Below are 24676 nucleotides of genomic sequence, written 5' to 3'. Positions count from 1 at the left end.
TATAATACTAATCGAAATACTCTCATCAAGAATCATTTTGAAATTGCAAGCTACTGAGAACGTTTCGATGCAATTTGTTAAAGAGTCAAAGTACGCGTATGGAAAGTTCGTTTTCATCGGGTATTAATTGTAACGATTGATGTTACTTCTCTTTCTTGAATCATACCTGCCTTACGTATATAACGACATAGTGAAAAGATGGCTGCTCCACAGCACATACACTTCACGCACAAACCACACTACTACAGTCTAACCGCAGTTCAATCAAAAGAGCAATCAAAGAGCGAGCCAGCTTACACTAATGATGACGAAATTGACAAATAAAATTGTGTTCCTTTATTTTTTATTACATATACAGATGCCTAAAATATATTATACTTAATTAACAGGTGTAATAGCAGACGCAGAGAAAGAGAAGGGGAAGTTAGCGAAGGAAGGGTGGTCGGTGGTTTATGATGATGATGATGCGCGGGACAGTAAAGAGGCGCGGGGTGCGGTAGGGCAGACTGTGATTAATGTTCAATTAAGTCAAACGGCCGTCGAGCCGGAAGGTATTGTTTCGGAACCGGAAAAAATCCCTTGCATCGAGCCGCCGATGATTAGGGAGTATCGCGGCGCGAAGCCGGATCCTAAAGTTAGCACTTCGAAGACAGTAGTTTCCGTTAGTGGCGATCCGAAAGTAGGTCAGACGGTGGTCACTAAGACCACGGTAATAAAACAGACGCCGACTGTGACCACGAAAGAAACAGTGATTGTTTCCCCCGAAAAGAAGGACGTTGTTAGCGAAAAAGAGAAACTATCTAAGGAGGGTAAGGAAGTTGACGAAAAGTTAGCTCAGGGCGCAATTCCCGCGGATGCGAGTGTCACGCAAAAGACGACAGTCGAAAAGGTAGTTCGAACGGATCAGAAAAAGCCAGAAATAAAAATTCCTGCGGACAAGGATAAAGACAAGGACAAGGATAAGGATAAAGATAAAGATATGAAAACTACAAAAGCATCGGCTTATGAAGACGTTTACAGCGTACAACATCCAGACAGCGCGGAAGAAAAATCAGACGAAGAGGCGAAAAAAACGAAGGATAAGAGCGGTGGAATATTTTCGGGGATTTTCAAAGGCTCCAAATTGAAGAGAGCCAAGAAGGGCTCAAAAGACACGTCTTTCGACAGCGACGAGGAATCGAAAGCTGTTTTAATGAAAGTCTCAGAAGAGAAAGTCCCTGAACATCCTGCTAGTGAAATCACAGACTCGCATTTCGATAGCAAATTACCGGAAATTACAACTGCACCCGACGTAAGATTAGCTACCGTGGAATTCTTAGAGGATTCTAGACGAGTCGCCGCAGGTATGCATGTACCCTATGAGGGTCTGGATAAACCTATGGAAAAGGAAGATAAGAAGGAAGTTGTTGAGAGCGACGATGATAGCAAAGACAAATCGAGCTTTTTCTCGAGTTTGTTCAAAAGCAAAGTTAAGAAGGAAGAAGACGGAGCTTCCGTACCTGTTATTCATGTCGAGAAACCTAAAGAGAGCACGGAACAAATTGCGAAGAAAGAGAAGAAGAGGCTGGCAGCAATCGCGAAGGAAAAGGAAGAGTTATTAGAATTACAAAAGAAACTAAATGAAAAAGAGAAGGAGACCGAAGTATCCAAGACCGCCGAAGTGCCTACTGCAGAAGAAAAACAGGTTGAGAAACCTGTGAAGACTGACGTGGAAGATGCCAAAAACAAAGAGAAGATCGTTGCTCCAACGAGTGAGCAACCATCCGGCAAAGACGATGAAAAAGAGGAAGACCAAACGAAGGAGAAAGGCGGCTTTTTCGGCATTTTCAAGAGTCCCAAATCTAAGGATAAGAAGTTCGGCAAATCGAAGGAAACGTCCTTCGATAGTGGCGACGAGGAAGTTAAAGCGGTGACAGAAAAGTTCTTAGATGACACGCGAAAGGTTGCTGATACAAGCGTATTACCGGTCACGTATAAAAGTGACAGTACAAAAGTCACTCCCAAAGAAGAGGTGCGTACTTTTGTGTCGACTACTTATTACGACGCCGATATTCCCGCGGACAAAATCGGTAAGTCTTACGATGTTGTTCAAACGACAAAAATCGAGAAGACTATTATCCACGAAGAGACAAATGGAAAAGCGGATGTTGACAAGGAAAAGGATCAGAAGGAGGAGAAAAAAGACGTGGAAAAATCCGCTGCAGAGGTGAAATCTGATACGTCAGAATCGAAAGCACCTGAATCGGAAGGCGAGGATACCAAGGAAAGGAGTGGTGGCTTCTTCGGTATGTTCAAGAGCCCTAAATTGAAGAGTAAGAAGAGAAGCAGATCCCGAGAGCAAAGTTCTTCGAAGGAAACCTCCTTCGATAGCGGAGATGAAGAGGTTCGATTGGCAACAGCGAAACTTTTGGAGGATACGAGGCAGATGGCAGAGAATCTGCAGCATCCAGTTGAAGAAAAGGTATCGGAAAGTATTACGAAGACGCCACCTGTAGATCATGAAGAGATCAAAAAATCTGTCATTCTCGAGGATGAAATTGTTGAAAAGGATAAAGGAGGCATTTTCGGTATATTCAGAAGTCCTAAACAAGCGAGAAGTTCCAGATCCAGGAGCAGATCCAAGGAGAAGACACCATCGATTGAGTTGCCAGACAGTGGCCAAGAGGATTTACGAGAAGTAACTACAAAGTTTCTGGAAGATTCACGGAACGTGGCAAATATTATGGGTGAATTGGAAGCAGATAAAACCTCTGAAATGAAAGATAAGGAAGATAAATTGCAGGCAAAAAAAATTGAACAACCCATAGCGATTGCGGCAGAAGGCACAGGTAAAGCCATCAAGGATGGTAAAGACGTAATTAGCAAAAAAATAGAGGAAAAAACACGTGATGTTACTGACAGCGCTGAGGCTGTGAAAGAGAAAACGACAAAGGAAACAAAGAAGACAAAAGAGAAAGGATCAGGATTCCTATCAGGAATATTCAAAGGTGCGAAACATGCCATGGAAGAAGTATCAGATGATGTCAAGGAATTCTTGGATGATACAAAGAAAGAAGCTATTTTGGAAGAAGCGCGAGCCAAAGAAGCGGCAACCGCTGGATTGAAAGATTTGGAACAGAAGAAAGATGATTTAGTAGCGGATACGAAAGACGTCGTTGATAAAGCTGTAATTGACATTAAAGATGCCAAAGACAAAACAGTGTCTGCCGTAAAAAACGAGAAGGAAAAAGTCACGGAAAAGATTTCAAAAGACATGGAAAAAGTGGCGGATGACGCAAAAGAAGCTACCGACAAGGTTGTGACAGATACAAAAAAAGTAAGCGAGAAAATAGAAACAACTGCGAAAGATGCTGTGCAAGCAGGCAAGGAAATTAAAGAAGCAGTTACTACAGAGGTAAAGGAAGACATTAAAGCTGTGAAAGAAAAAATAATCTCTGATGAATCAGCTGCGGATGCCGCAACATCTGCCAAGGACAAGACTACTAAAGAAGCAAAAAAAGCTAAAGAAAAAGGAATCGGGTTCTTCTCAGGCATATTCAAAGGTACAAAACATGCAGTAGAAGATGCAGCAGACGACGTTAAAGAATTCATGGACGAAACAAAAAAGGAAACTCAATTAGAAGAAGAACGTGCCAAAGAAAAGACTGCTGCTGGTTTAAAAGATTTAAAAGAAAAAAAAGATATAGTCATTAGCGAAGTTAAAGAAGCAGCAGATAAAGTTGTAGATAAAGCAAAAGATGTAAAGGATAAAACAGTTTCTGCAGTAAAAGACAAGAAAGATAAAATTATCGAGGAAGTTTCCAAAGATACCCAAAAAGTTATCGATACCACGAAAGCAGCTGGTGAAAAAATAGCAGAAACGAAGAAGATCGGAGAAAAGATAGAAGACACCGCAACAGATGTTGCAAAAGGAGTTAAGGACACTAAGGATGCAGCGATTAAAGAAGTAAAAGAAGATACAAAAAAAGTCAAAGAACAATTAGCAGCAGATGCTGATGCTGCTGCGGAAACTGTGGATAGCGCAAAGGATAAAGCAACGAAAGAAGCGAAGAAAATTAAGGAAAAAACAAGTGGCTTCTTTTCCGGCATATTTAAAGGAACAAAACATGCCGCAGAAGAAGCAGCCGACGACGTAAAAGAATTTTTAGACGAGACGAAAAAGGAAGCTGAGGTAGAAGAAGAAAAAAGAGCCAGAAAAAAGATCGCTACAGAAGTTAAAGATTTGAAAGATAAGAAGGATGAAGTTGTACAAGATATTCGAGAAGCTAAGGATCAAATTGCAACAGACATGAAAGATGCAAAAGATAAAACAATTTCTACTATTAAAGACAAAAAGGACAAAATTGTAGAAGAAGTATCGAAGGATGCGCAGAAAGTTGCGGACACCACAAAAGCAACGGGTGAGAAAGTAACAGAAGAAACAAAAAAAATTGGTAAAAAAATAGATGAAATCGCAACAGGTGTTACACAAGATGTAAAAGATACTAAAGATACAACAGTTAAAGAAGTGAAGGAAGATACGAAGAAAGTAAAAGAAAAATTAGCCACAGGAGCAGTTGCTGCTGCAGAAGTTGTGGATAATACAAAGGAGAAAACAACGAAAGAGGCGAAGAAAGCTAAAGAGAAAACCAGTGGTTTCTTCTCTGGAATCTTTAAAGGTGCGAAACACACTACTGAAGATGTTTCCGATGATGTCAAGGAATTTTTGGATGAGACAAGAAGAGAAGCTTCTTTAGAAAAAGAACGTGCTAAGGAAGAAATTGTCTTAGGTCTCAAAGATTTAAAAGATACAAAAGACGCAGCTGTAACCGATGTTCAACAAGCCGCAGACAAAGCTGTTACTGACGTAAAAGATAAAACCATTTCTGCCGTAAAAGATAAAAAGGATAAAGTTGTCGATAAAGTTTCAAAAGATGCTCAGAAAGTCGCTGATTCGGCGAAAGAAACTGGTGAGAAAGTAGTAGCTGAAGCAAAGAAGGCCGGTGAAAAGATAGAAGAAACTGCGGCAGATGTTATACAAGACGTTAAGGACACTAAAGATGCAGCGGTCAAAGAAGCAAAAGAAGATACAAAAATGGTGAAAGAAAAATTGGCAGCAGGTGCTGAAGCCGCTGCGGAAGCTGCAGACAGTACAAAAGATAAAGCAATGAAAGAAGCAAAGAAAGCCAAGGAAAAGACAAGTGGTTTCTTTTCCGGTATCTTTAAAGGCGCGAAACACGCCGTAGAAGATGCGGCAGATGATGTTAAAGAATTCATGGATGAAACGAAGAAAGAAGCTGCGTTGGAAGAAGAACGTGTCAAAGAGAAAGCCATTGCAGGTTTGAAAGATGTAAAAGATAAAAAGGACACTGTCGTTAGCGAAGTTAAGGAAGTAGCAGACAAAGCCGTTGATAAAGTGAAAGACACAAAGGATAAAACAATTTCTGAAGTAAAAGACAAGAAAGATAAAATTATTGAGGAAGTTTCCAAAGATGCCCAGAAAGTTGCTGATACCACAAAAGCAGCTGCTGATAAAGTAACATCAGAAACAAAAGCGATCGGTGAGAAGATAGGGGAAACTGCAGCAGATGTTACTCAAGCCGTCAAGGATACTAAAGATGCAACAGTTAAAGAAGTGAAAAAGGACACCAAAAAAGCAAAAGAAAAACTAGCAGCTGATGTTGATACTGCTGCAGAAATCGCAGAGGGCGTGAAAGATAAAGCGAAAAAAGCTAAAGAAAAAACTAGTGGTTTCCTTTCTGGCATATTCAAAGGCGTAAAACATACCGTAGGAGATGCCACTGATGATGTCAAAGAATTTTTAGATGAAACAAAAAGAGAAGCTTCATTGGAAAAGGAACGTGTTAAAGAAGAAGTTGCCGCGGATCTTAAAGATTTGAAGGATAAGGAAGATGCTATTATTGGAGATATTCAAAAAACGATAGATAGTGCTACCACCGATGTAAAAGATGCAAAGGATAAAACAGTTTCTGCAGTAAAAGACAAAAAGGATAAAATTATTGAGGAAGTTTCTAAGGATGCCCAGAAAGTTGCCGATACCGCGAAAACGGCTGGTGAAAAAGTAGCAACAGAAACAAAAGAGATCGGGGAAAAGATAGAAGACACCGCAACAGATGTTGCAAAAGGAATAAAACACACTAAGGATGCAGCGATTAAAGAAGTAAAAGAAGATACAAAAAAGGTCAAGGAACAATTAGCAGCAGGTGCTGATGCTGCTGCAGAAACTGTGGATAGTACAAAGGATAAAGCGACGAAAGAAGCGAAGAAAGCTAAGGAAAAAGCTGGTAGTTTCTTTTCTGGGATATTTAAAGGTGCGAAACACGCCGTGGAAGATGCAGCTGACGACGTAAAAGAATTTTTAGATGAGACGAAAAAGGAAGCTGCTTTAAAAGAAGACCGTGCCAAAGAGAAAATTGCTGCGGGACTTAAGGATATGAAAAGTAAGAAGGATGCTGTCTCAGTCGAAGTTCAAGAAGTAGCAGAAAGAACTGTCGCTGATGCGAAAGATGTAAAAGATAAAACAGTTGCTGCTGTTAAAGACAAGAAAGGTGAAGCTATAGAAAAAATTTCCAAAGACAAGCAAAAAGTTGGAGCAGAGGCAAAGAAGATTGGTGAGAAAGTAGGAGATGCTGCGTCAGATGTTGCGCAGGATATAAAAGATGCTAAGGATGCAACAGTTAAGGAAGTGAAAGAGGATATAAAATTGGTAAAAGATAAATTAGCAGCTGGCGCTGACTCTGCTGCGCAGTCTGTGGACAGTGCAAAGGATAAAGCAGTAAAGGAGACAAAGAAAGCGAAAGAAAAGGCTAGTGGTTTTCTTTCTGGTATATTCAAGGGTGCGAAACATGCTGTGGACGATGTATCTGAAGACGTAAAAGAACATATAAGTGAGGCGAAAAAGGAAACCATTGAAGAATTGGAAGCCTTAAAACAGAAAAAAGATGATGTAATTCAAGATACAAAGGATGCCGCAGATAAAACTATCGAGAATGCAAAAGATGCCAAGGATAAATTAGTTTCTACCACGAAAGATGCGAAAGACAAGTTTGTAGATACGGCTGTCAAAGATGCAGAAAAAGTGACACATGATTTGAAAGCAGCTGGTGATGGCATAATCGCGAAGACCAAGGAAATTACTGAAAGAGTAGAAACCTCCGTAGCGGATGTTGAGTGTGATGCGAAGGACATTAAAGATGCTCTTGTTTCGGAAGCAAAAGAAGATGCTAAGGTTGTAAAAGAAAAAATGGCGGCCAAAGCTGAATCTGTTTCGGAGTCAGCAGAGGTTGCTAAGAATAAGGCCACTAAAGAGGCAAAAAAAGTTAAAGACAAGACTGGTGGCTTCTTCTCGGGAATATTTAGAGGATCGAAACATTCCGTGGACAGCACAGCCGATGATATAAAAGATTTTTTGGAGGAAACGAGAAAGGATTCAGCATTAGAGCAGGCTCGCGCCAAGGAGGCAGCGGAAGCTCAACTGAAAGATTTGAAGCACAAAACAGACGACATCGTTGCCGAAGTAAAAGAAGTGAAAGACGATGTGGCTGAGAAAATAACCGACCAAGTCGAGAAAATTGCTGACGTCACTAAAGCGACAAGCGATAAAGTAATTACGGATACGAAGAAAATTGCCGACGATATCGCGGAAGGTATTACTGATACTAAGGATAGTGTAACAAAGGAAATTAAAGAAGATGTACAAATAACGAAAGACAAGATAAAAACAGAAGTTGACGCCGCGATAGAAAGTGCTGTAACTACAAAAGATAAAATAACTAAGGAAGGAAAAAAAGCTAAGGAAAAAGGCAGCGGCTTTCTTTCGGGAATATTTAAAAGTACAAAGCACGCTGCAGAAGAAGTATCTGATGATGTGCACTACTTTGCAGATGAAACAAAGAAGGAAGCTGCTATAGAACAAGAGCGAGCTAAAGAAAAAGTCGTTGTCGGTCTTCATGATTTGAAAGATAAAAAAGATACTGTTGTGACTGACATGAAAGACGCTGCTGATAAAACCTTAACTGAAGCAAAAGAGATTACAGATAAAGCTGTATCTGATGTAAAAGATAAAAAAGATAAAATTATAAAAGAAGTTTCCAAAGATGCACAAAAAGTTGTCGATACTACAAAAGCAGTCGAGGAGAAAGTTGTAACAGAAACGAAAAAGATTGATGAAAAGATGGAAAAAACTGCAGCAGATGTTGCGCAAACTGTAAAGGATAGTGAAGATGCAGCAGTTAAAGAAGTGAAAAAGGAAATAAAGAAAATAAAAGAAAAATTGGCAGCAGATATCGACACTGCGAAAGATAAAATGACGAAAGAAGCAAAGAAAACTAAAGAGAAAACTAGTGGTTTTCTTTCCGGCATATTTAAAGGCGTCAAGCATACCGCAGAAGACGCAGCTGATGATGCCAAACAAGTTTTGGATGAAAAGGAAAGAGAAGCTTCATTAGAAAAAGAATACGTTAAAAAAGAGACAGCGGCGGGTCTCAAAGATTTGAAAGATAAAAAAGATGCTACCGTTGCTGATGCTCAGCAGGCTATTGATAAAGCCGCAGCTGATGTGAAAGATGCAAAGGATAAAGCAATTTCTGCTGTTAAAGATAAAAAGGATAAAATTGTGGATGAAGTTTCGAAAGATGCTCAGAAAGTTAGTGACATCACAAAAACAACAGGCGAGAAAATAGCGGAAACGAAAAAGATTGGTGAGAAAATAGAAGAAGCTGTGACCGATGTTACACAGGAAGTTAAGGAAACGAAAGATACAGCAGTTAAAGAACTGAAAGAAGATACGAAAAAAGTCAAAGAACAATTGATAGCAAGTGCTGATGTTACTGCGGAAACTGTGGATAGCGCAAAGGATAAAACAACGAAAGAAGCGAAGAAAGCTAAAGAAAAAACAAGTGGCTTCTTTTCCGGCATTTTTAAAGGTGCGAAACATGCTGTAGAAGATGCAGCTGATGACGTTAAAGAATTCATGGATGAGACAAAGAAAGAAGCTGCATTAGAGGAAGAACGTGCCAAAGAAAAGATTGCCGCAGGATTAAAGGATCTAAAAGATAAGAAGGACACTGTCACAACTGAAATTCAAGAAGCTACTGATCAAGTTATTACTGATGTAAAGGATAAAACAGTTTCTGCAGTAAAGAATAAGAAAGATAAAATTGTCGAGGAAGTTTCTAAAGCTCAAAGAGTTGTCGACACTACGAAAGTAGCAACAGAAACAAAGAAAATTGCTGAGAAGATAGATGAAACGGCTGCGGACATTGTTGACAGCATTAAGGATACTAAGGATGCAACGATAAAGGAAGTGAAAGAAGATGCACAAAAGATAAAGGAAAAATTAACTGCAGATACTGATGATGTCGCTGAGACTGTGGATAGTGCAAAGGAGAAAACGGCTAAAGAAGCGAAGAAAGCCAAGGAAAAAACGGGTGGCTTCTTTTCCGGCATATTTAAAGGAGGGAAACATGCTGTAACAGATGTGACTGACGATGTTAATGAATTTCTCGATGAAACAAAAAGAGAAGCTTTGTTAGAGAAAGAACATGCTAAGGAAGAAGCTACCGCAGCTCTTAAAGATCTAAAAGATAAGCAGGATGCTGGTGTTACTGCAGACCAAGAGATTGTAGATAAAACTGCAGCTGATGCAAAGTTAGCGAAGGATAAAACAGTATTTGCATTAAAAGACAAAAAAGATCAGCTTATAGATGAAGTTTCTGAAGATGCGCAAAAAGTTGTTGACGCCACAAAAACAGCTGGTGATAAAGCAGCAACAGAAACAAAAATTATTGCTGAGAAAGTAGGAAAAACCGCAACAAATGTTGCACAGAGTGTAAAGGATGCTAAGGACACAGCAGTTAAAGAAGTAAAGGAAGACACAAAAAAAGCAAAAGAAAAGTTGATAGCAGGTACTGAAGCTGCTACAGAAGCCATAGATAGTACAAAAGATAAAGTAGCAAAAGAGGCAAAGAAAGCCAAGGATAAGACAACTGGTTTCTTCTCCGGCATCTTTAAAGGTGCGAAACACGCCGTAGAAGATGCAGCAGATGATGTTAAAGAATTCATGGATGAGACGAAGAAAGAAGCTACAATGGAAGAAGAACGTATTAAAGAAAAGGCTGCTACAACTTTGAAAGATGTAAAAGATAAAAAAGATTTGATAGTTAGTGAAGTCAAAGAAACTACAGATAAAGCTATCGATAAAATCAAAGATGCAACGGATAAAACAGTTTCTGCTGTAAAGGATAAAAAGGATAAAATTGTTGAGGAAGTTTCAAAGGATACTCAGAAAATAGCAGATACTACAAAAGCAGCTCATGATAAAGTAACATCGGAAACAAAATTAATTGGCGAAAAGATAGGAGAAACTGCAACGGAAATTGCGCAAGCTGCCAAAGATACCAAAGATGTGACAGTTAAAGAAGTGAAGGAAGACACGAAAAAAATAAAAGAAAAATTGGCAACAGGCGCAGTTGCTGCTGCAGAAGCTGTGGATAGTACAAAGGAGAAGACAACGAAAGAAGCGAAAAAAGCTAAAGAAAAAACAAGTGGTTTCTTCTCTGGAATCTTTAAAGGTGCGAAACATACTACTGAAGATGTCTCTGATGATGTCAAGGAATTTTTGGATGAGACAAGAAGAGAAGCTTCTTTAGAAAAAGAACGTGCTAAGGAAGAAATTGCCTCAGGTCTCAAAGATTTAAAAGATACAAAAGACGCAGTTGTAACCGATGTTCAACAAGCTGCAGACAAAACTATTACTGATGTAAAAGATGCAAAAGATAAAACCATTTCTGCTGTGAAAGATAAAAAAGATAAAGTTGTCGATAAAGTTTCAAAAGATACTGAGAAAATCGCTGATTCGGCGAAAGAAATTGGTGAGAAAGTAGCAGCTGAAACAAAGAATGTCGGTGAAAAGATAGAAGAAACTGCGACAGATGTTGTACAAGATGTTAAGGACATTAAGGATGCAGCGATTAAAGAAGCAAAAGAAGATACAAAAACGGTGAAAGAAAAATTGGCAGCAAGTGCTGAAGCTGCTGCGGAAGTTGCAGACAGTACAAAAGATAAAGCAATGAAAGAAGCAAAGAAAGCCAAGGAAAAGACAAGTGGTTTCTTCTCCGGTATCTTTAAAGGCGCGAAACACGCCGTAGAAGATGCGGCAGATGATGTTAAAGAATTCATGGATGAAACGAAGAAAGAAGCTGCGTTGGAAGAAGAACGTGTCAAAGAAAAAGCCATTGCGGGTTTGAAAGATGTAAAAGATAAAAAGGATACTGTCGTTAGCGAAGTTAAAGAAGCAGCAGATAAAGCCGTTGATAAAGTGAAAGACACAAAGGATAAAACAGTTTCTGAAGTAAAAGACAAGAAAGATAAAATTATTGAGGAAGTTTCCAAAGATGCCCAGAAAGTTGCTGATACCACAAAAGCAGCTGCTGATAAAGTAACATCAGAAACAAAAGCGATCGGTGAGAAGATAGGGGAAACTGCAGCAGATGTTACTCAAGCCGTCAAGGATACTAAAGATGCAACAGTTAAAGAAGTGAAAAAGGATACCAAAAAAGTAAAAGAAAAATTAGCAGCTGATATTGATGCTGCTGCAGAAACCGCAGAAGGCGTGAAAGATAAAGCGAAAAAAGCTAAAGAAAAAACTAGTGGTTTTCTTTCTGGCATATTCAAAGGCGTAAAACATACCGGAGGAGATGCCACCGATGATGTCAAAGAATTTTTAGATGAAACAAAAAGAGAAGCTTCATTGGAAAAGGAACGTGTTAAAGAAGAAGTTGCCGCGGATTTTAAAGATATGAAGGATAAAAAAGATGCTGTTGTTGGAGATATTCAAAAAACGATAGATAGTGCTACCATCGACATAAAAGATGTAAAGGATAAAACAGTTTCTGCAGTAAAAGACAAAAAGGATAAAATTGTTCAGGAAATTTCCAAGGATGCCCAGAAAGTTGCCGATATCGCGAAAACGGCTGGTGAAAAAGTAGCAGCAGAAACAAAAGAGATCGAGGAAAAGATAGAAGACACCGCAACAGATGTTGCAAAAGGAGTAAAGGATACTAAAGATGCAGCGATTAAAGAAATAAAAGAAGATACAAAAAAGGTCAAGGAACAATTAGTAGCAGATGCTGATGCTGCTGCGGAAACTGTGGATAGTGCAAAGGATAAAGCGACAAAAGAAGTGAAGAAAGCTAAAGAAAAAACAAGTGGCTTCTTTTCCGGCATATTTAAAGGAACGAAACATACTGTAGAAGAAGCAGCCGATGACGTAAAGGAATTTTTAGATGAGACTAAAAAGGAAGCTGCTTTAGAAGAAGATCGTGCTAAAGAGAAGATTGCTGCAGAACTTGAGGATGTGAAAAGTAAAAAGGATGCTGTCACAGCCGAAATTCGAGAAATTGCAGAAAAAACTGTCGCTGATGTGAAAGGTGCAAAAGATGATACAATTTCTGGCATGAGAGATAAAAAGGATAAAATTATTGATGAAGTTTCGAAGGATACTCAGAAAATTGTTGACACCATTAAATCCGCAGATGAGAAGATAACAGCAGAAACAGAGAAGATTGGTGAAAAAATAGTAACGACTGCAGCAGATGTTACACAAGACATTAAGGACGCTAAAGCTTCAGCGGTTAAAGAAATGAAAGATGATGCAGCATTAATAAAAGAAAAGGTGAAAGTTGGCGTCGATGCTGTAACCGATAGTACCGAGACTGCTAAAGATAAAACAATCAAAGGCATGAAGAAAGCTAAAGAAAAATCCGGTTTTCTATCAGGAATATTTAAAGGTGCTAAGCATTCCGTTGAGAGCGCCGCGAACGATGTTGAAGAATTTTTAGACGAAACGAAGCATGAAGCGGAATTAGAAGAAGCTCGTGTTAAAGAAGCAACAGCAACTGGATTAAAAGAATTGGAACATAAAAAAGATGCTATTGTCACTGAAGTAAAAGATACTGCTGATCGAGCCATCGCTGGAGTAAAAGATGCCAAGGACAAGACTGTTGCTGCAGCAAAAGAAACGAAAGATCAAATTACTGAAAAAGTTTCCGAAGATATTAGCAAAGCTGCTGATGCGACCAAGACTGTTAAAGATAAAATAACGTCAGAAATGAAGGAAACTGGTCAAAAAGTGGATTCAAAAGCACGGGATGTTACACAGGGAGTTGTGGATACTAAAGATGCAGTTGTTAAGGAAGTACAAGATGATGCAGAAAAAGTAAAAAAGAAATTAGCGGCGGGAGCCGAAGCGATGGCCGATAGTGCTGAAGCAACAAAAGACAAGGCAACTAAAGAAGCGAAAAAAGCTAAGGAAAAGGGATCCAGTTTTTTTTCGGGAATATTTAAAGGTGCCAAGTATTCTTTCGAAAGCGCAGCGGATGATGTTAAAGAATTTCTAGATGAAACAAGGCATGAGGCAGAATTGGAAGAAGCTCATGCTAAAGAAGCAGCGGCAACTAGTTTGAAAGAACTGGAACGTAAAAAGGATGCTGTTGTTACTAGTGTAAAAGACACAGCGGATCAAGCTGCTGCTGAAGCAAAAGATGTCATAGATAAGACTGCCACTGCAGCGAAGGATACGAAGGATAAGGTTACTAAAAAAGTTTCTGAAGATGTTCAAAAAGCCGCTGATGCAGGTACAGCTGCTAAAGATAAGGTAACGTCGGAACTAAAAAAAGTTGATGAAAAATTGGAGTCGACTGCGCAGGCAATTTCAGATGCGAAAGATGCGGCTATTAAGGAAATTAAAGATGATGCGAAAATGACGAAAGAAAAATTGACAGCGGGAGTCGAAATTATGGCTGATGGTGCTCAAGTAGCTAAGGACAAAACAATTAAAGAAGCGAAAAAGGTTAAAGAAAAGGGATCCGGTTTTCTTTCGGGAATAGTTAAAGGTGCAAAACATGCTGTCGGGAGCGCAAGGGATGATGTTAAGGAATTTTTAGATGAAACGAAGCATGAGGCGGAATTAGAAGAAGCTCGTGCTAAAGAAATTGCAGCTGCTGGTTTGAAAAAATTAGAACAAAAGAAAGATGCAGTTGTCGTTAGTGCAAAAGATGTTAAGGAAGAATTGGTATCTGATGTTAAGGATGCCAAAGATAAAATTTCTGATACAACGACTCAAGTGGGAGAGACGGCGAAGATTGCAGCTGACAAACTGATGACTGAAACGAAGAAAGTCGGTGAAAAAGTAGAATCCAAAGCCACGGATATTGTACATGATATAAAAGACGCTAAAGAAAGTCTCAGTGAAGAAATAAAAACAGATACGAAGATGATGAAGAATAAATTGGTAACAAGTGCCGATGCTGTTGTTGATAGCGCCAAAACGGCTAAAGATGATCTTGCAAAAGATGCCAAAAAGGTGAAAGATAAGGGTTCGGATTTCCTATCTGGTGCTGTTCACAGTGTGAAACAGACAGGAAAAGAGATTTCGGATGATGTTAAAGACTTTCTAGAAACAACCAGGCAGGAAGCAGCTGCTGAGGAAGCACTTGTTAGAGAAGCCGCGGCAACGAAAGTAAAGGAACTTGCAGAAACGAAGGATAAAGCCGCCGGTGAAATTAAAACTGCTACGGATAAAGTTATAAAGGATGCAAAAGACACCAAGGAAAAAAGCATTTCCAGCATAAAAAGTGCGAAGGATAAAACGATTTCCATTGTGAAAGGGACGGGAAGTAAGATTGGACAAAGTTTGTCGCAAACCGGCGAGAAAGTCAAGGCCACTGGCCAGAGTGTGGCGCAAAAAGTTAAAAGTACCAAAGACACCGTTGTGAGTGAGACAAAGGAAGATGTGCAAGTGGTCAAAGGAAAAGTGACATCTGGTGCGGGTACAGTTACGCGCATTGCAGAAACCTCTAAGGATAAGACTGCAAAAGAAGCTAAAAAAGCTACGCAAAAAGCAGGTGGTTTTCTATCAGGTGTAGTGAAAAGCGCGAAACACGCGGTAGAAGAGGCGACGGATGACATGAAGGAATTCCTAGAAGAGACCAAGCAAGAGGCAACTGCGGAAGAAGCTCGCGCTAAGAGCGATCTGGCTCAAACGAGGAGTAAATCTGCCAAATCGGCAGCCGATGCCAAGAGTAAATCTATCGATGCTGCTAAAACCGCGAGAAAGAGCGTCACTCCGCCGAAAGTATCTAAATCAGCGGACGCGAAAAATGGTAGCAAAGCTTCCACTAAGAGAACGAGTAAAATAGCGGAAACGAAAAAAGTCACTGATAGAGTAGAATCGAAACGCACAGACGAGAGTGTTCAAGAAACGATTCCCCATAGATCCGAAGTATCTGATAGGCCAGAGACGTCCGGTGACGTCGAGCATTTAACTGAGACAATTAGCGTTAAGAGAGTATCTCGCATTCCACAAAAAGTTAGTCCGGGTAAGGAGGCGGCCGCGGATGATTCGGACAGTACACATAGATTAGTAGAGACAGTAACTACGGTAGGGCACCCCGAGCCTCGCACACGGCACTCCGTCACCACAGTCGTGACAAAGTCTGTGCGAACGACCCCACCGCCACCCAGTTCACTCGCCGAGTTCACTGACAGTAGAACCGAAGGTATCTTGCAATAATCTTGCGTTATATATCCATATCTATATCTATATATTATATATTACATATACCAGCTGTGTGTAACATGATTAATGATTAAGTTGACGCTTCTCTGTAACTTCAGTTTTACTAGTTATTCTCGTGACATCAGAGAGCAAAAAAAAAGAGAAAATTATATATACGTATATATGTATATATATATATATATGTATATATATATATATATATATATATATATATATATATATATACATTCATGCACCTTCGTCATTCATTAATGAAGCCTAACACTCTAATCTCTCAGTCATTTCCAGTCCACTAATTCGTCGTTTTACGACTCGTAAAGCCGATCAACAACATCTGAGACATTCATACTTCCGCTTGTTCCTGTTATAATTTTCTGCGTACTATTTTGAATTTTCTTTGTGTTTCCATGAGTCAAATGGGTATATTGTTAGTCGAAATCAATATTACGAACGAGATAATGCGCTCAATCATGATTACATTTAAGAACGAAGCAAATCAGGAACGATTCATTACAATATGAAGAATAGAAAGAGAAAGACATCTATCCTTACCTGGAAAAATAGACGATATACCTATATGTATTACGTTTAATTATTTGCTGTACTTATTTTCAGTTACGTCTTAACAATGATTCTGTTTTAACACCCGTTTTAATGCATGATTCCAGGTTTTTACGCTATTTTTTAAACGTGTTTCTTACCACGATGGATAATTTTTTTCTAGTACTACTCGATCGTCGGAATCTTATTTTGTCGCCAATCGTGTCTCCTTTTGTTTCGTTTGTAGCATATAACATATAGAGATCACGTGTTTACGATTATACGGTAATTATGTCTCATTGAAATTAACAGGAGTACCACAACTAGCGAAGCATGAACCGAGGTATGCCATGCAGAGAAAAAAAAAAAACCATCATTCATCATCTAATCTTTGTTGAATCACTGCTTTCTATGTCGTAATTATCGATTCCTGATGCGAACTCAATTTTCTGTGTGTGACCTTTTCAGACGTGACCAAAGAGGCTGCGCGGCGGGCTCAGAATCTGGCGGATCAGGCGTACACCTCGACGAAAGCAGGTAACGTAAAATGACTCGAGTAAAATGTAAAAGAGTTTACGTACGCGGATCATCATCTCCGGTCGAAGATCAGTTAACGATAGCAAACTCTGTTTTTTGGTGCCCTCATTTATATTTAGCTTTATCTTCCATAGTTAGCACCTGCCGACGCTTTCACACTAACTGATACTGTGCGCACGTCTCTTACTAAATAGTTACCGATCTCTTTTACTATTTTGCTGATATACACACGACGAGGACGAGAGATAGCTTTCGTTCGCGAGATTGTTATAACACGTTCGCGATTGTGGTTGGACAATCGAGCTGTATACATACTCGTCGAGTAGTTTGTAGTTAGCCAGTTGAACAGCGTATCTAGCAAATTATTATATCGACGAGAGGGTAATCCCTTTTGAAAAAAGAGAAAAAAACAAGATAAATGGTAAAGATATAGTTTAGACTTGAGATATAGTTTAGTTATCTTTTCTTTGCAATTAATCGCGTAGTCTCGAGAAAAATGATTTGGAATATTTTGAAGGTGCGTCTACTCTAGCACGCACCGCGTACTCTCGCGAACGCTCTTGGCGTGTTCCTCTGCTTCCATAGTGGTACATTTTAGTAAGACTCAGGCGCCACGACCACCGTTTTTAAATGAGTGTATTCTCTTTCGTTTTCGATAAACAGACTAATCCTGTTGCAGTATTGATACTAACTAAATTAAAAAAAAAAAAAAAAAAAAAAAACTAAATACGCGGATAAAGCCGCGGTGCACGCGCACACGCGTCACATGCGAAGCGCATCTCCTCGAGATCACCTCTCTGTTAAATCCGCACGACGCATGTGCGTGCGTGCGTGCGTGCGTGCGTGCACCGGCGCGAGTCTTTCGTTCATTAGTGTATATGCGCGTACACATGCGTATGCGAGGCAGACACGCTCCGAATCTTTCCGGTCCAACTTTGGCAGCTGGGCTAGAGTTGAAATTCTTAGTGTGTATCAATGTGCTTTATGTCCTTGTTCCTGTTCTTGTCCATGTCCTTTTGGATGGGTCAGGGCATGATTCGGCTGAGATTGATGGGACTGTAGAGAGGCATGCTACTTCTGCTCCATCAAAGCAACCTGTTCCCGCCCCGCGTCACTCCACCACCAAGCCGACCACCAAACCTGACCTCCACCTGGAGCTCGGTGATGCCTCACGAACACATAAAACGTTCGAGCAGCCGCCCAAATTGACGCAGGAGGCACAGTCGCCGAGCAAGAGTAGGATACCTGTTAAAATCGACTCTCAAGCGCCTAAATTAAGCGACGAACTTGAATCCGTCCAATTAGAGTCCTCGGAAGACCGTATCACCGGTCCACAAGTAGTTTCACGAGTCGTCAAATGCGTTACTAAAGAATACACGGATGGCGAGTTGACTAAAGAGACGGTGGAAGAAAAGAGAAAAGTATCGCCGCCTGATAACAAATCGGACGATCTAATCGAGACAATAAGCGGTCTAACGGAGACGACTCCCTTGGTGGAGCAAATACGACGGACGACGACTACGGTGGTGATCAGCGATCCGTCGATTGATCCTGAGAAGCTGGAGGAGCTGTTGAAGACCGGTGGTACCGTTGAGACGGTGAGAACCGTGACTCTGACTTCGGAGGACGATAGCTTGCAATCCTTAACACGCGAGGAGGTTGTCGAGAGGATAAATCAAGTCGCTGGCACGCTACCGAGCGAAATCTTTGACTTTGACGATAGGTTTGCAGACTCCTCCACTACTACGATAAGGACAGATAGATCAGAGTCCGACGGTACCGTCCAAACAGTTACGACTGTGCAACGCGTGACGACGGAAACGCCGGAGATCGAGAGAACCGAGAGGGTGACGAGAACGATGATCTCCAGCAGCGGTGTTGGCGGCTACGAAGACGCGGAGTCCGCTCTGAGGAGTCTCCAGGAGCAATTAACGAGATCCGAAGTCGGAGAGACCGCCTCCTGGACAGCGGCAAACGAACAATGGGAGCCGCAGTACTCGCAAGATACATCACCCGGCTCCGGGAACGGCGGCAGCGTTGACGCGTTTACTACCACTACCAACAACAACAACAACAATAACAACAACAACAAGAGTGGTTCGAGGCACGATGTGCACAGCGACACCGATAGTGACGGTTCGCCGCAACCTAGAAGAAGATCTCCGAGCAAGAGGCGTACGTTGGGCAGTTCCAGCGGGTCGGATGTAGCACTGCACGAAGGTGCGGAGCTGTCCCCGTTGGAGGACGACCAAGGTACCGCACTCTCACAGCTAACCTTCTGCATAAGCAATGTACATACCTCTCGAACCCCCCCCTCGCTAATCGGTTGCCTCTCGGATTATATGAACGAACGAGCCTTACAAAAAAAAAGATGTATATATATATATATCAGATATATCATCTGCTATGTATCGGAGATATATATATATATATATATATATATTTATACATAGATTACCTCACGTTAAGCTTTGGTGTTAAATCCTGGCTGTCTTTGCATGCCATTCCATGCATCTCCTTGTATCTCTCACTAATTGCACGATGATTCGAGAGCACGTTCGATGTTCGCCATTGTCCGATGAGGAAAGTTGACATTGGGTGATGGAACTCGATCGATAAAGATCATCACTGGAACGATAAAATCGGATAAAATCGGATAAAATTACTCAAATTCAAAACATGAATTAGATGATACGTAAAACATGAGTTGTTCCAGAGATGTAAATTAAAATATGACAGTCAGAAGTCCTCTCTACTAGCTTGTTTACAATTTGCATAAAATTTCCTTCCGGTTTTAATATATTTATTTTAAAATATTTTGCAACATGATTTAAAAAATTTAAGACGTAACTGAAACATAATAATTTCTGGGAGGACCTTTGACTCCTTATTGCTGCTTGAAATCCAGAGTTGAAAGGAGCAAAATTGTTGGGGATCGTTCGCTTGGGAATTGCATGATCTATGTGATGTTTTGGGTAAGGATTGTAATTGTTTGTGCACGATGTCGACAGCATCGTGCGTACCGAAGGGTAATGACTCGCAAGGAAAAATAAAGCTTGTGAAATGCAGCCGTATAAGCCTGCATAAATTGCGCGGTGTATCCCTCTTCGTAGACGAGCTACGAGGAATTGTGACATGTGCGATTAATGGTGATCAACTAAGTGTTGCTTCTCGTTCGGGAAACGTTCGATAACGTCGTTCTCTTTTCCTTTTTATTTTTTTCGTTGGTCTTGGCTAGAGGATGGATGGAATCTTGCGATCAGGGGCTTCCTGGAACTAGCATACTCTCATTCGAGGCTCATTCGCGATCATTCGCGAGGCTCATTCAGCTATTGAACGATCAAACGCAAATCTGATATGCCGAATATGTTGATATGCCGAATATGCAATACATAAAGAGATAGATCTAATGTGTGACGTGCCGTCTTAACGTGATTTTTCCAAAGTTTCTAATAAAATAACAGGGAATTTACAAGCGATCGAACAGAAAGATCATATTTCGAAGTACAAAAGCTCATAACAAGAATTTGCGAAATCTTCCACGAGACATAAAATCGGCACGCATCTAGTAATTTGATGCTCGACAATAATAAGCTACATTACAGTAGCTTCTTCTAAAAATTGCATGAAATTATCTTCATTATCCTTAAAATTTAACGAAAAGAGCTGTGATTAAATTTTAATGCATTTTTTGAAACAATTACAATTTGTTAAATTGAAATTGTATTGATGCTACTTTATGAAATCGACGGTTTAATTGTTGGATAATGATAAGAAATATCAATTCACCAGTAATCTGATCAAATCATTACAACTTCGGCTTTCGACTTTCTCGTTTCTCTCGGTTCCCTCATACTAATCACAGCGGTGAAAAGTTCATCCGGATCAATCAATCAATCAATCAATCAATCAATCAATCAACTTATCAAAAGTCACATATCCCACGATGATTCATAGCAATTGCATAATCTTTAAGTAGCAGAAACACACGGTATGGTACAGTCGGTTTGTTCGGACAATACGATAGAACCGAAGACTAGGATGAAGACACCCGGTAGAACCAGCTACTGTGCGCGTTGGATGAGCATAGCTGTCGCTGTGCTGGTGCTTCTAGTAGCGCTTATACTTGCCCTGGAGCCACAAATGTTTCGGCGTGTCATCTACACATTGTCTAACAATGCCCCGAGGCAAGCCGGGTACGACCACCCTTCACATTATTTATTTCTACTAAAGAATATACCATGTTATTGAAACTTTTTTTAAAGGTCAGGCCAAGACGCTTTTGCGGCGTCAGGATAGAGACCTGAGCTGCCGATCAGTAATTATTACTTGATTTTACATCTCGTTTTCAAAAGTGAAGTCAAATTTTTCTCACTCAACGCGTATCGGTTGAACTGAAACTTTTGAACCATAAAGCAGTAGCTGTTTTACGAGTTCGTTTCTGCGAGCACTTTGATGAGCAAAGATTTTAAAAATCTTGCGTTTTAAACTTGGCTTTTGAAAGCGAGAAACTGAAATATGTATAATCGATCGACAGATATCTTCGATTCGAGTGAATGATGCGCTTAGGGCTAGGTACGAATGTTACATTTACGAAATATACAATGTCCCAGCGATAATGCACGAAGCATTATCGATAAACACATTCGAATGTGATATTTACATATAATACAGAAATCTATTCGCGCGTTTTTAAACTGTTCGAAGCTAATATTTGCGTAACAATTTATGAAGAAAGGTTTACTTCGATCGAACATCACGACGCAGTGATCTCGACGAATTCTGGTGAACAGCGAGGAAGACTGAGAAACGCCCGACAAATGGTATTTGTAAAACTAAACTGCCTTCTGTCACGTGTAAGGTTATTCTCCTGCGCGATGCCAGATGTCATATTTGATATAAATCGCGACGAGGACAGGCAATCTCCCACGATCGAGGAACTTGTTCCGCAAGCTTTCTTTTTTCTAGAGTATAGCCTGCATGAGTATTGACATTGACACCCCGTGCATGATTGCATTTTTGCATCGTACAAACCTTAGTTTACGCCCGTAGTAGCTGTTTTACTTTTGTGCAATACCTCAGTGTCGAAGCACGATGATCTTCTTGTTCCGCCGATCTCAATAGACAAAATATGTTTTATACCTTGTTGCACGTTACCTTTGCCGTACCGAACTCCTACTCTCCTTCTTCTTTATCTCTTACTTTTCGTTCTCCGTTTTTATCTTCTTTCTTTCTTTCTTCCTCCCCTTTCTTTTTCTTCTTTGTCTTAATTTTGAGCATCCTATAGATCACTTTTACCCTTTTAGCTCTCTTCTGACAATGACAAGCAACTCAAGATAAAGCTAAAGTGTAGAGGGACCAACAGTCGTGTTTTTTTAGTCACGTTAGGATTGTTAGGCGAATCGTCATGTAAGTAATCTCTAAGTGTAAATGTTTATGTATCGTGTCTATACACGTGTGCTTGGACCTATTTCGATATGCGGACGAGTACACGATCACTTCTCGAATGGCACGAGACCAACTCTCTTTTCGTCGCGACGTGAGAGCGAGAGTTGCGTCGCACCGGTCGACGTGTGCTGCGACTTCTTACCAAGTCCATCACCCGGAATCTCCTCTTCCGATCCCGCAGAACTGCAACGTACGTCGAAGGACGCTGCGAAAGAGAGAGAGACTTAAGTAAGCCGGTGTAACTCCGGCGAATTTGGATTTCAGCACCATTCAACGCATCAAAAGGCGGACTCCTCGGAATTATATCCGATCTCGATCCCCATTGGGTTTGGAGAACCAAGGCGGAGGGATACTCTTGCTTCTTTCTTACATCCTTCGAGCTTATAATCGCTCTTCTTGTCAGCGATCCGCTGGTCCAAATCCATTGTAACGATTCAAGATTCTGTTGATTAGCGCATTGATTTGATATCTTTGAATACTCGAGTTCTCTATTGCAATCTATACGACACATTTCCCAATGACGTGCCAAACGTGAAGATCGGCTCAAGTGAAATGATTAATCGTCATCCTGAAGAACTTCAGATCTCCATGAGGATGCATTAACATCCTTCCCGCATTGGGAATTAATATTGTCAAATATCCGCAGTAAATACTCCAGCAATACCTGACCGTTCGTCTAACAATACTAACTGAAGTAGTTAGTACGGGCTCATGAAATGGCTGCCAAATCTCACGGAGCGTTTTGTGCAAAACTACTATTCAAAACCAAAGGGCGGTAGACTCATGAAAGTCATGATATTCGATAGCTTCTCTTTCTCGAATATTCGTGTTATCCAAGAAAAACACCCATTTCGTCGTGCGCACAACGGCATGAAAAAAAAGGTCTGTAAAATAAAAAATCTTTCGATTTGTATTCTTCAGCGAGAATCGCGTTCATTACTTCACTTCGGAACGATGCTGTTGAGATCTCGCATCGATAATTCGTCTGCAATAGTATCACATTTTGACAATTTCGTACGTATCAGAATGAATAGTACTCGAATGTATTTGTTGAATTGTCGAGGGAAACATCACTTTCAGTTTTTTTACCGTAGTATAATCTTCTGTTGTACTGAGAACGTTGAGTACCTACATCTGTTACGACTAACTGCTAAATGCTTTGTTCAGAGGCTTTTATCAGCGCTTCACACGAACTCGCTGCGCGCAGCACAATCGTACTGAGAAGTATTCCGAATATTGCTCAGTAATAATATGTCATCGTATTTAATTAATTACAAAAATCAACGAGCGTTTATTTCTAAGCGCTGTGTACCAAGTGCTGTTTTCCTATGAAACATAGCTAATTCCTCGAGCAACCCTAAGTAGCAGAATAATTAAGTACAGAATTATATGTCGAATTATAGCGTAGAATTATATGTCGAAAAGACCAATAAACTCCAAGTTTGTTTGTCAACATGATACGAGATAAAAATTGACTTAACGCTTAAAATATTAAGCGATCATTTTTTATCGCTTCTATTTGTTTAAATTACATTTACACAACATTTTTCTTTTTATTAAAAATAATTTTTTTGCGAACGGAACCGAAAGTGATCCAATCTGCTATTTAGGATTCTTAGTTAATACACACGCAATTATTTTTTTATTTTCTCGTATATGAAGAGATCGTCGTAGGATCGGCGAGAGAGAGCTTGTCGTGAACAAACGTTAATAAAGGATGCAGCAAGGAATCATCCTTCTCGTCGATTGTACCACGATTTCTTACATTTCCTATATTGGTCGATAATCGGTCGCTATAGGATATGTTTAAATTACAGTTGAGACATAGGAATTCGGCCGAGTTTGAGATGATTTACAGCTTGTAGCACACGTGCCCTAAAAGTAATTAGCATCACAGTATGAAAAAACGAGTAGTGGACGCAGTAAAAATTGTATAAGAGTATAAGAAGTACTAAGTCACACGCGATATATAAAATCCGTGCGTAATTCACGTGCGGAGGGAGATGACACGTGGGAGAAATACGGTTGCATAAGTATAGTTTGGCTGGTTGAGTGAAGATGCGTATTAAATACATATTATATACATATATATATATATTATGTACGTCAAATATGTTTAGCGGTGTTGTAACTTTTTTTATATGTGTCTAGTCTTACCTCCCTTGTTTTGGGCATGATGTAAAATTGAGATATCTATATATATATCTATATATATATATATATATATATATATATATATATACGATTCATACTTGTTCTCTCTATGTAAAACTCGCAGCAACGAAATATCGAAATTCGCCGCATTATTCGCGAAGCACGTGAACGCAGGATCTTTGATTTGGTCTCATTTGTTGTCGCAGAATCTGACTTTTTGCAACATAGCGAGCCATCCTTCATGGAAACGACAACGATCGAGGTGGATCCTGTCACTCAGGAAAGGTATATACGAATTACGATCTTTTTTTTTCTTTTTTTTTTTTTTTTTCTAACATATCAAAGACAGGTATGTCGGACTATTGTCCTCCGCAGAGTTTATTTTATTTCCGTCTACATTTGCCATTTGCTTCGAAAATT

At 40.0% G+C, this 24676-nt stretch overlaps 1 protein-coding gene and 1 long non-coding RNA gene across 17 annotated transcripts in view; one reads left to right on the top strand and one right to left on the bottom strand.

Moving 5' to 3' along the window:
- The window catches only part of LOC148935453 (uncharacterized), a 28873-nt gene extending 9607 nt beyond the window's left edge, over window positions 1–19266 (bottom strand). Inside the window, exon 1 of the long non-coding RNA XR_016140456.1 lies at window positions 19113–19266. This is a non-coding gene — a long non-coding RNA (uncharacterized LOC148935453). The remainder of the gene's footprint in view (window positions 1–19112) is intronic.
- The window catches only part of LOC105431552 (uncharacterized), an 85096-nt gene that overhangs the window by 57991 nt on the left and 2429 nt on the right, over window positions 1–24676 (top strand). For 9 of the 16 annotated variants that reach the window (XR_016140446.1, XR_016140445.1, XR_016140444.1 and 6 more), the window contains 5 exons: window positions 390–15557; window positions 16586–16654; window positions 17684–18907; window positions 20634–20850; window positions 24463–24541. Coding sequence is in view for 5 of the 16 variants with exons in the window: in XM_089081943.1 (XP_088938069.1) it covers window positions 390–15557; window positions 16586–16654; window positions 17684–18907; window positions 24463–24541 (16540 nt within the window). In the remaining 11 variants the exon portion in view is untranslated. Of the gene's footprint in view, window positions 1–389; window positions 15558–16585; window positions 16655–17683; window positions 18908–20630; window positions 20851–24462; window positions 24542–24676 lie in introns of all 16 variants that reach the window. The other 7 variants (XM_089081943.1, XM_089081942.1, XM_089081938.1 and 4 more) reach the window with 5 other exon arrangements.

Source organism: Pogonomyrmex barbatus, unplaced genomic scaffold (genome assembly GCF_055798465.1).
Source record: "Pogonomyrmex barbatus isolate J1 unplaced genomic scaffold, ASM5579846v1 scaffold5, whole genome shotgun sequence".
Lineage (NCBI taxonomy): Eukaryota > Metazoa > Arthropoda > Insecta > Hymenoptera > Formicidae > Pogonomyrmex > Pogonomyrmex barbatus.
This window is presented reverse-complemented; position numbering and strand designations above follow the sequence as displayed.